Source organism: Buceros rhinoceros, unplaced genomic scaffold (genome assembly GCF_000710305.1).
Source record: "Buceros rhinoceros silvestris isolate BGI_N320 unplaced genomic scaffold, ASM71030v1 scaffold6507, whole genome shotgun sequence".
NCBI lineage: Eukaryota > Metazoa > Chordata > Aves > Bucerotiformes > Bucerotidae > Buceros > Buceros rhinoceros.
The window spans coordinates 100996-114861 of record NW_010423871.1 but is presented as its reverse complement, the minus strand read 5'-3'; the positions used below and the strand labels follow the sequence as shown (position 1 = coordinate 114861).

At 38.0% G+C, this 13866-nt stretch overlaps 1 protein-coding gene across 1 annotated transcript in view; it reads left to right on the top strand.

Moving 5' to 3' along the window:
- Positions 1–13866, top strand: part of STRN (striatin, calmodulin binding protein) — a 54642-nt gene that overhangs the window by 7273 nt on the left and 33503 nt on the right. The window contains exons 2-4 of the mRNA XM_010140578.1: positions 150–223; positions 3385–3463; positions 5486–5650. Coding sequence (XP_010138880.1) covers positions 150–223; positions 3385–3463; positions 5486–5650 — 318 coding nt within the window. The remainder of the gene's footprint in view (positions 1–149; positions 224–3384; positions 3464–5485; positions 5651–13866) is intronic.

Genomic DNA, 13866 nt, shown 5'->3' with positions numbered 1-13866 from the left:
ATTTGTTTGCTTTCTTTTGTTCCTAGCCGAGAAGAAAAGAGTGGCTTTTCAAGTGAAGACAGGTGATATTTACATGTTTAGAGATACCCTTTAAATGTACTAATAGTTTGGTTTTGTGTTTGTTTTTTTTTTTTCTTTTTTCCTTTCAGGGCTAAATATCATAAATTGAAATATGGCACAGAATTGAATCAGGGAGATATGAAGCCACCAAACTATGATTCTGGTAAGAATTTAGTAAGAATGAGTTCATTACTGGCATAAAAGCTTAACTGTGGTTTGTGCAAATACTGAAAGAGTAGTGTTGATAAAATAAGCAGCTTAATGGAAGCAGTGGGAATGGAGATAATTAGTAAAGACTATATTTTACTCTTGTAAAATTAAAAATATATGCTAATGCTCTGAAAGAGTCCATTAATAAATCAAGCGAGTTTAAATTTAAAAAACCCCAAAGTAACGAACAGCTCCTAGAGAGAATAATTTTTCTCTTCCTTAGTGATGTGTATGGATGTTTTGAAACAGGGAGATTCTAGATCTATAGCTATAGAATCTTTTTATCTTTGAATAATTCCAGTGGATAAAAAGTGAATGGCAAAGGATATGAAACGTATAGTACATAATCTTTTGTTCAATAACCTCAACAGTATTCCAGGAGAAAAATAATGAAAGTGCGTATTAGACGTGAGAGTTTGAGAGTTGGGAATTTATTTACAAAATTCCAATGGTCATTGGAAATGCATACAGCTAACTTGAGTGATATGCTGTGAGAGGACAGTTTTTTCACCTTGGTGCCTGGAAAGCTTATTTGTTTTTCTAGAGGTTGCATCTCGTACTTCACACAAATAGTTTTAAGCACTGAACTTGAGAAATTATGAATTTAAATTACTTCCTTTCATCCCTCTCGCTGTCTCCCTAACCTGTGCTCAGAAAAAAAAGAAGGGATACAGGGATCTGGTTATAGGTCAAGCTATTGAGAGGAGAAGTAATAGATGATGATTTTTATATCTCAGTCCCCTGATGCTCCTACTACAGCAATGAAATTTGGACCACCTGGACATAAAGGAATAATACAGAAAGTCTGCAGGCTTCATCTCTGTCACTTGGATTGTGGAAGGGATGGTCTCGTTTACTGCCATGGTTAATTCTTTTCTCATTGGATTCAGAAGGTCATTGACAAAAACCCATCAAAAAATCCAACCCACACCAAATGATGAAACTTTACACCAGGCTTTTTTTGTCCAAGATACAATGAAATTTTGAGAAATTTTATTTCACATTATTATCAAGGTTATTTCCTTAAATGAAGAAATAGTTCAGTTTGGTGTTACTAAGTGGAAGACCCCAATATCTATCTGGACCACTAGAAAACTCTGTCCTGATCATACCAAGATCCTAGACGTCCTTGGATTATATAATTTCTCAATATGCAGCTATAGCATGTTCCTCCAGTTTCCAGCTGAGGACTGTAGTGCAAGGTTTGCCTTGCCCAGCAGAACTGTAGCCAGGGCATTATTTCTGCAAAGTGGACATTAGTGGAATTACCTTTGTTAAAAATCCATTATCCTGATTTATCCCACTGCATTCTATATATGTAGCTGTCATAAATGTACTCTTTTCTTCTGTATCAAAACGGGGCTGATTAAAGATACACACTTGAAACAGAAACTTTATCATGCTCCTTTGGAAGTCTTTGATAGATACTTACTTGTGTGTCCGTGTCTTTCCCCCCACCGCCCCTGTTTTTCCGGCCTAGCCAGAAAGAAACATGCAGGTGTTCATAGCAGGTCTTCCAGACGGGTCCTTATTTTTTTTATGATCTCCTGAGGAGTCAGTAATACATGTTAGAAGAAAGAGTTCAGTCTCCTGATAAAGGGATGCCTCTTTTTTTTGCTGCTTGTGATATCTTCTGCAATTATTTATTCATAATGCAAGCTCCTTCTCATCTGTAAATCATTGTTACCACTAGTGGTCGTCAGTTTTGATGAGACCAAGCAAAAGAGAATTCTTGCCTGTAGATATAGTTAATAATGCCTTCAGAAAAGAGTTTTGGCTTTCAGAGGGACTTTCAGGCAAATTCATCTCAGTTGTTTTAATTCTTATAGACTGACTTTGGTAGTTGTGTGTTGGGTCCGGCTGTGTTCAGTTGTTGTCAGAAAATCGTTGTGCAAGTGATTATTTCTTATGGTTGCTGTTAAATGGATCTGTGAACTTGAGATGGATAAAATTCATATGGCTCTCCTTGCATGAGAATTTTGGTTGGTCTTTGATAGCTTCTTTGGGTGGGTGGTGGGGTTTTTGTCTGTGGTGTTAATTAAGTTGTTTGACGGTAAATTACTTCTTGGTAAGGACAATAGCTTTCCCACATCACATATCAAGTTACCTATGGGATTATACCACAGGTTTTTCTGGTTCTTAATTGCTGCTTATACGAGAAGATTGTTCATCCTTCAGTGTTTGGATCACAAGGGTTTCAGGTTTTGTAGAGACTTTCACAGATAATAAACAAAGATCTTTTCTCTTGGGAAGCATATGCTTGTGTATCTCCTGGAGAAGGGGGAAAAAACCACCATCATGTAGTATGAACCTATATATAGAATAAATGTGTAGCTGTTGGTTGCCAGTGTTCAGTTAGGTTTCTCAACAAAGTGGCCACACAAAATTTTTTTTTTTTTTTTTTGGTGGATTTTCCTGGAGTAGTACTGTTTGAAAACAAAATTATGGTTGTGGAAAATGGGGTGAAAAAATTTGAACAGCTTTTCAGGATAAAAAAAATAAACAAACAACTCCTGTCATATTTTTTTCCTTCCATAAAACTAATACAAATATGGATGAATTTGAAGTTGATGTGAGTAGGTCTGTTGGTTTTACGTTGATCAATCAAACACTAAGGAGATTGGTTGGACAGTAAGTTGTAAGTAGATATCATGCTGCAGTTCAGTTTGATACCGTTAGCAGTTAAAGATGTTTGTATTCAAGCTTAAATTATAAGAAGCAACTATATTGGCAAGTAAATGCAGAAATGGAACTCCAGATTGTCTATGTGATTGTGTGTCCTTAAAGAAAAAGGAATAATATGAGGCTTTTGGATGTGAGACAGAAGGGAAGGCACGGGTGGCTAGTGGAACTTGCTCTCGTATGCTAGGATGTACCTGACAATTTTTAAGTGCTACAGTTAGTAGTACAGTTACTTCTTTAGTACTAGAGTTACGTGCTATGTGCATTTTTTCCTCTCTTAATTGATTATTGGCTCTTTTGAATCTTTTATTTTGTTATTAAACCATTCCTAATCATTTAAAGTCAAATCACATTTATCTTTTCAAGTGGATGGACATCTTTTTCAAAAGTAGGACAAGAAAAAAATGTTCGTAATTAAATAATCTTTTCCAGATGAAGGGAATGAAACAGAAATTCAGCCACAACAGAACAGTCAGCTAATATGGAAACAAGGACGACAGCTGCTGAGACAGTAAGTGTTGACAAAAGGACTCGGATAATGAATGGAAGAGAAAGAATCTAGTAATGAAATGTGATGATGGTGCTATTTGATTTTTTTGCTGTTAGATTTTCTTTCACAAAAAGTTGGTGTGTGTGATGAAGTTCATTCAGCTTCTGCCTTTTCCTAGGTTTTTGGAAAAATTCAGTATTTCGGAACTTCAGATGAGCAGCTTTGTCAAATCACAAACACTTAACTCCTTTGCTTTTCTTTCACCAAGTATCATAAAACAATCTGCTTGGCAGAACAGTGGGGCGTGACACTTGGTAGTTCCTTTTGCAATAAAACAATACGCACAAGTAATTCTGTTAAGATCTATGTAAAATAAAAAAAAAAAGGGATAATTTCTTCTTTGGTCTGCCTCAGGTGCAGGCAATATCTAAGACTAATATCCAGAAGGTTAGACTAGAAGTCTTCCAATTCTCAGTTCATCTCGATGAAGAAAATGTCTGTTAATCTAAATTATTTTCTGAATTGTGGTCGTAATGAGTTAGTTAATTTCCAAGGTATGTGGTCACATTTTTGTGTGGGGTTTTTTTTTTTGCCTTTGCTACAACCCTTGGTTTAAATTGAAGAGGTCTCTTAAAGGCCTCTAATCATAGTGACTCCATGTGGTTTTTTTCATGCATTTGCCTCATGCCCTGTGCTAGTAGTTGGATTCTGAAGTTGTCTAATCAACAAGCAAAACTTTTCCTTTCGAATTTTTTTTTTTTTTGGTGTTTTACAAAGGATTAAATGAAATCAGAGGCACACAGTCTGGAGCTTGTATTAAAGGACCTTTTTCCAAGGAATTATACAAAAGTTAAATTTGTTTGTTGGATGGCTTGTACATACCTTTCTTTTGCAAGAGCTCAAATCTTTGCCTGTGTGTTGAATAAATGTAAATAAAGTGATCCTGACTTGGATCAGTGATTTTGAAGACAAGTCATTCCTTCTCAGCACAATTCATAAATAACTGACACAGTGCTGAATACAGAGTGCATGTTACTGACAGACTTGGTTTTGTGGAGGGGACTTGTTTGATTTTTATATAGCCAGCAATCAGTATTTCTCTCCTGATGTGGATATGTGGAGAATATCATTAAGTAATTGGAGGGGTTTATTCTTGCAGGAAAAGTGCATGTCCTTGATTTGTGACAGCTTTTATTGTAAAATAGCATTTCCCCTCTTTAGAGTACTCTAGGGTATTGACCATTTAATCAGTCCAGTGCTGCTGAGAAGACAGTGCTATTACTCCATACTCTAGAGGAAAGGTCAGAGACTGATTTTTACTTTTTTGAAATCATTATTTCCCCCCTGTTTCTCCCAAAGGCAATATGGTTTATTGATAAAAAAGCCAACTTTAGATCTTGAGGTTTTTGTACAAGCTAGTCCAGGATTCTCGCTGCCCAGCCCTTATATGCACAAAAAAGAGTATTTTGCAGATCCATTGCAGAAAAAGGAAAACCCAAGACAAAGATTTGATGAGACAAGATCAAACCTAGTGCGTTATAAATAACAACTCTTAGTAGTAGCTACAGCTACAAAATTCTTTTTTATTCCCTCTCTTTTCTAGCTTCTAATAATGTTTACATAAGGGACATAGCTGATACTTCTTATAAGGCTTCATGTGTTGTTTCCATATGTTGAAGTATAAAGTGGCCATGTTGTACATACAACTCAGGTCATTTTTATCAGCCAGTTGTAAATATTTTAGTAGAAAGTGCTTTTTCCATGCATTTTAGTAATTGAATGAATAACGTATTGTATAACCTCTGACTGCTAGGCTCTTTGATTCCGACCCCCTCCCCCCCCTCCAGTGACTGTAGAGGCTGGTACTGCAAGAGGCGATCCCTCTGCAGCTGGTACAGGATGACTTATAAGTATGTTTCATTAGCACAGCACCACGCTTTGCTAAGCTAAGGGTTTGAAGATGAGTTTAGGGAGAAGTTTTAATGTAGTGTTTTGAATAAGTGAGATATAAATGGAAGATTAGCATGAGTTCTGTTCCTGCAGGTATCTACAAGAAGTGGGCTACACTGACACGATATTGGATGTGAAGTCAAAACGAGTGCGGGCTTTATTGGGCCTCTCAAATGATGCTTCAGAGAAGGAAAACAGAAATCAAGAGGCAGTGGTAAATGGCACAGAGAGCCAGATTAAAGAAAACGCAATGATTGGGTAAGCATCAAGATAACACTGTTATCTTTCTACATAAATTCACTGAATGGTGTAGAACACATTTTTGTTTACTGAGAAGATTTCAGGATTTTTTTCTCTAGTTGGAGATGAGAGCAATTCTAACTAGTAAGTATGGATGTAACTCAAGATTCACAGCTTAAAAGCACTGTAAGGTTTTGTTTGGGGTTTTTTTCACCCTTTTTTTCAGTTGGATGACAGCACAAGGTCAGATCAAGCCTCTGAGATTAAGATTGTGAAGTGGTTAGAGGTCAGCATTGTTTCAAGTTGATGGTTTGTTTGTATAGCTGGAAACCTTATCATATTGATTATAGGCTTTGCTCTCCTGGTCTGTGCTGACTATGACGTGATGATCTATATGAGATACAGGATTTTTTAACTGGATCTGAAAAACAAAGTCACTTTTTACATTCGGATTACTGCAAGTTTTTGATTTTTCACCAGCGTCTGTACATATGTAAACGTGACTGGAATGTAAGGTATTAATTTCTGTCTTTCAATATTTCTGATACTGTGAAAAGTCTGTCAAGGAGAGTAAAAGCTTATTGTTCTTGCTTTTGCTTTTAAGCAATGTTGAAAACATAAGAGGCTTTTTTCTGTTCTCTTTTCCATGCAGACTTTTTTTTTTAAAAAAAGGGTTAAATCTGAAACTTCACTGGAGAGGCTTCTGGAAAACAATGTTAGTTCTTATTTAAGATATCATAGTTGCGAGATGTGAAAAATGATGAAAGCGATGCAGAATTGTTTGAGCAATACATGAGGTAGCAGTTCCCAGTAGTTTGTACTGCGTCAGCAAGAACAGCTTTCCTCAAAGATTCTCCCACTTCTTTGCTTTTCAATACTGATGAGGCAAAACTCAAGACCTTTGTTTTCTAAGATTTAATGTTATGTGACACATTCTGTCTTTTTAAAAGCGTTTGTAAAATTTCAGTATACTCAGGAGATAGCTGCGGTAACTTCCAGCCAACAAGTTACGTCAGGGCAGAAGTTCATTGTTACGTAATAAAAAGTAATGCTGTGAGGTGAAAAATTTGCATGTATGAGAGAACTCACAAGCTACTGAAATATATTGTACTGCTATGTAGTTGACAAGGCACATCATTGATGTACAGCAGCTTTGTTTTTTGAAGAACAAGGAATGCTTGATTGATTACAATAATAATTTTAGTTTGATTGCTGAAGGGACGTGGCTAAATAAAGCTCCTCTTCTTACACTTCAAATGTATTTACTTCAGTTTTGAAACAGGTGGATATAGTTATAAGGTAGTTATTGGATGAAATGGTTGGACAGTGATTTCGATACAGCAGTTTGGATGCATTTTCATTTCTTTCCTATCTGCTTGTTTTCTGGGTAGGTCTGATACTAGGTTTAACACTTTGTAGGCTACCAGCTTTGAGAAACTGTTTTTGTATCAGTTGTGATGCATAAGATGGCAGACTCTATTAGATAGGGGAGTGTTTTGGTACAAGATGTGTGAGAAGGGACCTCCAGGATTTTACAGTGATCTTGTTCAACATAGTCACATCAGTCTTCATGGGTGGTTTTGAGTTTGTGCAAGCCCACTGAGATCTCCCTCAGTGAGAGGAAAAAGCTGAGATTTTACTGAAGTTCCTTAGTCAATCCAAGTACAAGACTAGTGTATATATATATTCAATATATGTAAGTATAAATTCAATACTGTGATTCTTCTGGGTGTTTCAAATACACTGTCAAACAATCTCTTTCAAATTTCCATGAAGGAAGCATTGAGTGATTTTCTGGCAGAGACTGCCTGTTATTTAACAGCTATTTCATTTTGAGCTACTGGATACTGTAAAAGGTTACCTCGCACTGTTTCTGTGGCACGTGGCACTGTTCACCTCCTCCCTACTGCATTGTTGCTTGCTTGTGAGATTTCAAGGTGCAGCCTTATGGCAGATGGGAAATTAGAAATGAGATGTTCTCAGTTAGCTCATACTTACCTGTTACCTGCCTCGACCATTGTCAGCATCACTTAAACAGATGTGTTAGCATTGAATAGGTGGCTAAGATTTAAGAAACATGGATCTTCCTCCTTATCCCAGTTGGAATTCTTACTGAGTGTTTGAAAACTGAATTCAACACTTTTTTATCCAGTTAGCAGAACTGGAAAAAATTTAGATGGCTCAGTGAAGTTCTGGCTCATAGTCAAGGTGCGGGCTTCTTTGAAGCCCCAGTGCTAGGCTGCTTACTGGGCAGGACAAAAAGGTTGGCAGTTCTTTTATCAGCCTCTTGTTATTCCTATCGTGCATGTAAAGTGAGAAGAGGATTTGGGCCACAGCAAGCTTATAATACGGTTGGAAGGAGCGTGATGAACAAGTGCCTGCAGTTCAGTAGTGGTAGAGGAGGATAGCTACAGTGAGAGATTCAAAGAAAAAGAAACCATCCAAAACTTTAGTGCAATCCCAGGAAGTTTAAGGACATATGTGTGTGTTTGCCAGGACCACCAGGGACTGGGACAGCTTCAAACTAAAATGCAGATAGAAGATGCTCTGTGGCTGTGTGAGTACAGTGAACCTCTTTGTAGGAGAAAGCTTTGCTGTCATCACAGAGGCAGATGAACTGCACAGGTCAATGCAGTTTGGCAAATTTTGTGGTTTAAGACATTCATTGATGTCAAATGTTCATTAGCAAGTCTGAGACTTGTGGTCAGCCTGAAGGTGTTTTAGTTACATTTGAAGAGCAGAGTGATGGACAAAATGTAATGCATGGAAATGAATCTAGTCTAACAAGGAATACTTCCATTAAAGTGAGCAAACACAGCGCACAGAACGTTTGATTTGTCTGATCTTGGGAGAACTGGATAATAATGTGCACCCAGCTACGACTGTGAATTTTAAGGCAGTTTTCATGAAAGGAAGAATGTGAGAAGTGGAGGATTGAGTAAAGGAGGATTGAGAAGTGGGGATTGAGTAAAGTGAAGGCTTGTGGGTGAGAAATAAGGAAGACAAATCAATAGGAGTTTGGAAAGAATGTGGGTGAATGTGATGAAGATAATGTGCAATAGGGAGGAAAATGGCACAGTGAAAGAGAAAGAAAGTGGATGCAATGATGCATTTCAGGAACAGGAAAATGAAAGACACATGAGCTTTAAATTTCCTTAAAGATTTCTCCATATAGCCCTGTAAAATGCAGAAAGAACAAGTTGGTTAAACTGCCTTCTGTACAGCTGAACAGCCGTGATAAATTCCAAAGTAACAAACTGGTATTTGGTGCTTTTAAGCTACCATATGGTTACCTCTTCGGGAGGAGAAAGGGGGTAACAGGAAACAAAACTTCCTTTATGTTTTGACTGTCATTTATTGGTAATCAACCAATACTTTCTCAGAGAAATGAAAGTGGTGGAGAAAAAAAAATTGATACTGAGAGAAATTCCAGTTAAAGGATGGAAGAGCTAACATACTTCTCAACACAGTCTGGTTTTTAGCATGATTTTTGTGTAAGCCCATTAATACATGTACAGTACTTGTGGCTGCTACTCAGCCTCCTTCAGCAATACTTCTGACTGTACGTCTGACAACAGCAGACAACCACACTTTTTCTTCTTTTTTTTTTGTTTTTGGAAGTACTTTTGATCGTTATAAGGGTAAACACCCTGTCATTTTACCTCTGACCCCAGAGACATGCGAAGTGTGTACATTGTGGTGGGTAGAGAGGATATTCCTCCTCTGCTCAGTTCACTACACCTTTTACAAATTTTTACAAGTTTTCTGTTACACCAGAACTTGTCTGTGGTACCAGTTATACCTTGTTGTCTGTTACTCCTACTTCAGCAGCTGGGGTTTGGATGCTCAGTGCTGTGATATTGACAGCTGGTCCAGCCTTTTTATGGGAAAGGCTGGTGAGGATGTTTGCTGTGATTATTGTGACTGTTCACTTTGGTACGTAGAAGCATACGGTAGTTACTTGAGTTGGGTTTGTATTTGGATTAGGTTCGTTAGTGGGGGACGGGGCTGCTGGTTTGTGTGTGTTGCAGTTTTTGCTGGAGTGGCCCCTGTAAGAAGCTTCAGGGAAAGCTTCCCCCAGCTCCAGTTTGGCCCCACCTCTGGCCAAGGCTGAGCTAAGCAACTCTGCAAATAAATATGTTTAAGATGGGAAACTGGTGTGGGGGTTTGTTTTGGGAGCTCTCTTTTGCTTTTGAGGGGGTAGGATAGAGGGGCAGAGAACTGTGCAGTCACCCAGGTTAGTGAGGAAGGGGTCAGGGAGGCACTGCAGAGCAGCTATTTCACTTCAGCCCATGGCAAGATGTCAGGCTGAGCCCTTGCAGTCCTCAAAGATCACCGGTGAAGAGAAGATCTGTTTGAAGCCCGTGGAGAGGCTCTTGCTGGGGCAGGCAGTTGATCTTGAAAAAGGTCATGCCTTTGAAGGAGACCTGTACTGGAGCAGTTCATTGATGGGAGAACCGCTGCTGGTGGAAGACCCCCTGGGTAGCTGGATGAGTTTGTGGCGGACTGGCCTCTGTGGGAGGAACACCACGTTGCCCCAAGGTAGAACTGTGAGCAGTGTTTCCCTTGAAGAGTGAGCAGCAGAAACAGCATGGAGAGAACTGGGACTGACTGCAACCCTCCATTTTCTGCTCCCCCTGCGCCTTGTGGAGGGGAGTAGGTAGCAAAGCTGGGCCTGGTGAAGAGGGGAGGGTGAAGGGGTAGATGTGTTTAAGATGCTGTTGTTTTTCTCAGTGTCCTACTCTGATTGGACCAGTGATTGACTGGTGATTTGGTAGTGATTTAGTTAATTAAATTAAATTGATTTTGTTTCCCCAAATCAGGTCTGTCTTTTGCCCATGACGATAATTGCTGAAGTGAGCCCTCGCTGTCCTTCCTCTTGACCCTTAAGCCTTTTGTTGTATTCTCCCCTTTTGGAGAGATGGAGTGACTGTGTGGTGCTTGGTTGTCAGCTGGGTTTAAACCATGACGTTACTGCAGCGCAAATACTTAAGGGAATAATATTTATTTGCGGCGGTCAATACGTAACTTGAATTCTTCTAGACTCTAGTTATTTAAGAAAATTGCTATCTGGTCCCTCATACCTCTTAGTTTAATTTTGTGTATCTTAGAGTGTTACAGTTACATCAGATAACTACTCCTCCCCCCCTTGTTTTTTTCTTCCTTTCGTATAGCGATGAACAAATTACTTTAGTCTGAAAGTCTTTTAAAGACAAATCAGTTTCTCTTCTTTCTCTTCTTGCTATTAGGTGAAGTAGCCTGTCTAGCTGCGACATCTGTGGCTAAACTTGCATTCTTACATTGCCTATTTATTTGCTAATGTACAGATCATCTTGAAAACTTTAGCACTCAAGACATCATGTGGATTTTGAATGCACCCAGCAAGATTTTGATTGCATAAGTGAAATGTTAATACGATAACCTGAAATAGATATAGTCCTGTTTCCACTTATTTCATGGAACTTAAAAGGGAATATGTTTTCAGTTTCTTCAATCAGCTCACTTGCATTACAAAAGATAAGTACCATTTGGCATGACTGGACTCAAAAATAGATACTAAAATAATAACTTTATAATAATGTTTGAAATTCTTAACACCTGCAGTGGGAAGAATGGGGGCTTTCCCCCAAGAAACTGCAACAGAAATGAAAGCTGCCTTCAAATGTCGCTTGTAGCCTTAAAAACATGAGAGTATTTAAGTATCCTCAGTTCACTTATTACCTCATTTTTAATAGTTTTGTCTTACCACCTGTTCTTACTGACTGTTTACCTAAACAGTCAAATTAGTTTACCTTCTTGAAGGTGTGTATTTGACTACCATTGATGTGAGTAGAAGCAAGTACAGTAAAGGACTAGAACTGGAGAGTGAGGGTATACTGAGCGTATGTATGTATATGTAATCCTATACCAAGCATATGGATGACTGTATATATAAAAGCAATATCGACAAAATATCTGATTTCTTTCTGAGGATTTGCTCATTAGAACTATGTTTAAATAGCCAATAGAATTTTTTTAAAGAAAGATGATCCTGAATGATGTATCAGTCCCTCTCTGAAACTGATCCTACTGCTCTTTTTTTCCCTATTGAACCACATATGGCTTCCACTGCCTGTACCTGACATGAGTAAAAAGGCATCAAACCTCAACATCTGAGAGCAGATCTAAAGATTAAAATGAAACATTTTGAAGACCTTATCTTTCGATGTACAACAAATCATTCCAACTAACACTTCTGTCTTTCTATACCAGAAGGACTTAAATAACTCTTTTGCTTCTCTAAATCACATTAACACTGATCCATGCAATGAAAATGCTGCATATTGGCTGATGAATGTTGTGTGTTGACTAGCTTATAAAATGGTTTATTTGGGAAAAGATCTCTTGAGTTTAACAACCTGAGGTAGCATCTGCCATGAAAATGATCTCCAAAATAGTATGCGAGACTAAAATACTGAATTACAAAAAGTAATTGCCTTATTCCTGTAAGTGGTGGTTTTTGTCCCTGCCTCCATCTTACAGTGACCTGACAGGGATTTGAAAGATACCTGATTTAGGCCAGACCTGGACACTTTCAACAGATGCATTAAAGCAGGGGCAAAAAAGAAAAGAAGATAAATTGGGGTTTTCTGTGAAGAAATTAATACCAATGGACCACTCTTTTCATTTCATTGTCACAGATTTATGGCTTAAGGATTGGAGGGACACTGCTTGGAAATGTCATGTAACACTCATGGTGCAGAGGGAAGGGGGGGAAAGAGAGTTTTGTAGTGGGAGAGAGAGAAGCAAAGAGAGAGGAGGTGAATGGAGAAATAACTTTTAAAAGTTACTTTAGTTTTCAAATATTGAATTTAATTTTTATTTTTAGTCTTTAAAAAGCTTGTTTGACATATTATAGTTATCTTACCAGATTTGATGATAGCAGTGGCCTTTACTTTCTTAAATGGCACTCTTTAGCGATTCAAGTTACATTCAAACCATTTTGTAAGTGTTGCTTTTACCAGTTGTAGTATGTATTGCACTGGCTTTTGCATTGTGTGATGTGAATTCATAAGAGGTTTCAAAGGTTGTTACAGACTGTCTAGTCTGCCCCATGTTCCTTGTGTGTAAAATTTGATGATTATAAGTTCCATAATTTTATAAATTATTATTCTGATATTTTCTATGCTGCATTTTGAAAGATTTTGCACAGTATTGAAGATTTAACAAACTGTTCTTAAAGACAGTCCCTACAGAAAGGATGAATTTGCATGCATTTATTTACTGCGCCTGATTCAAAAGAACTCAGCTAGCCGCATTGAAAAGACTGTGTTAAAACACGACATATCTAAATTCTATGGGGAATTGATAAAACTTATGACCTTGCATAGCACAGTTTGATAGTGGGAAGAGACTGAGCCAAAGAAAATGGCTTGAGAAAAAGTATGCTAGAATAGCTCTTTGAATACTGGGCATAGCAAGGTTTTTCCTGTGCAGGGCCCCAGAAACATTTCTCAGCCTAAGCTGAACTTGTGTTTATTTAACTTTGCTGTGGTATTTCTTCCTGCTTCTGAATTTGTCAATAAAATATGGTTTTATTTAAGATAACTTGTGTATGTCTTGGATAAAGCAAAGAACAAACAAAACTCTCTACTTTTTCCTTTGGGGGAGTGAGTTAGACCAAGGCGGTTAATGGGCGGTTAATGCCCAACTTGTGGTTGGGCAGTTTATGTGAGAAGTTTATGAGAGTCTCCCTGGATGTGACCACAGACTCCGAAGAGTTATTATTAACAAAGAAGAAGGTAATGATAGAAATATTGAATGTGCTGGTTACAAAGAAAATGAATCTCTGTTATGTGGCTTTAGTCTGTTAAACTTTGCAATATGAAATGGTCTGGATCGTGTTGGGAGCAGGAGAGGATTCATCAGTGTGCTCTTTTAGCTGCCACATAATGACTTCACCTTTCCTATAGGATTATAGTTTCTACTTTTCACTCAGTAAGAAACAAGATTTATGTCAAGATCCTGAATATTAAATGTTGAGAGCCAACTGAACGCTATACATTTTGTAAAGCTGCTAATATTTTGATATCAGGGCCAAGTGGTTTTTTACACAAAATGCTTTCTGCCCAACAGTGACATGGCTCAAGACAAGTAAAGAGTTTGCTGTATGGCCTGCTGAGGCCCAGCTAGAGCCAACACTTGCTTTAAATAGTGTAGTACATGTGGAATAACCACAAATCGTATTTCTAGAT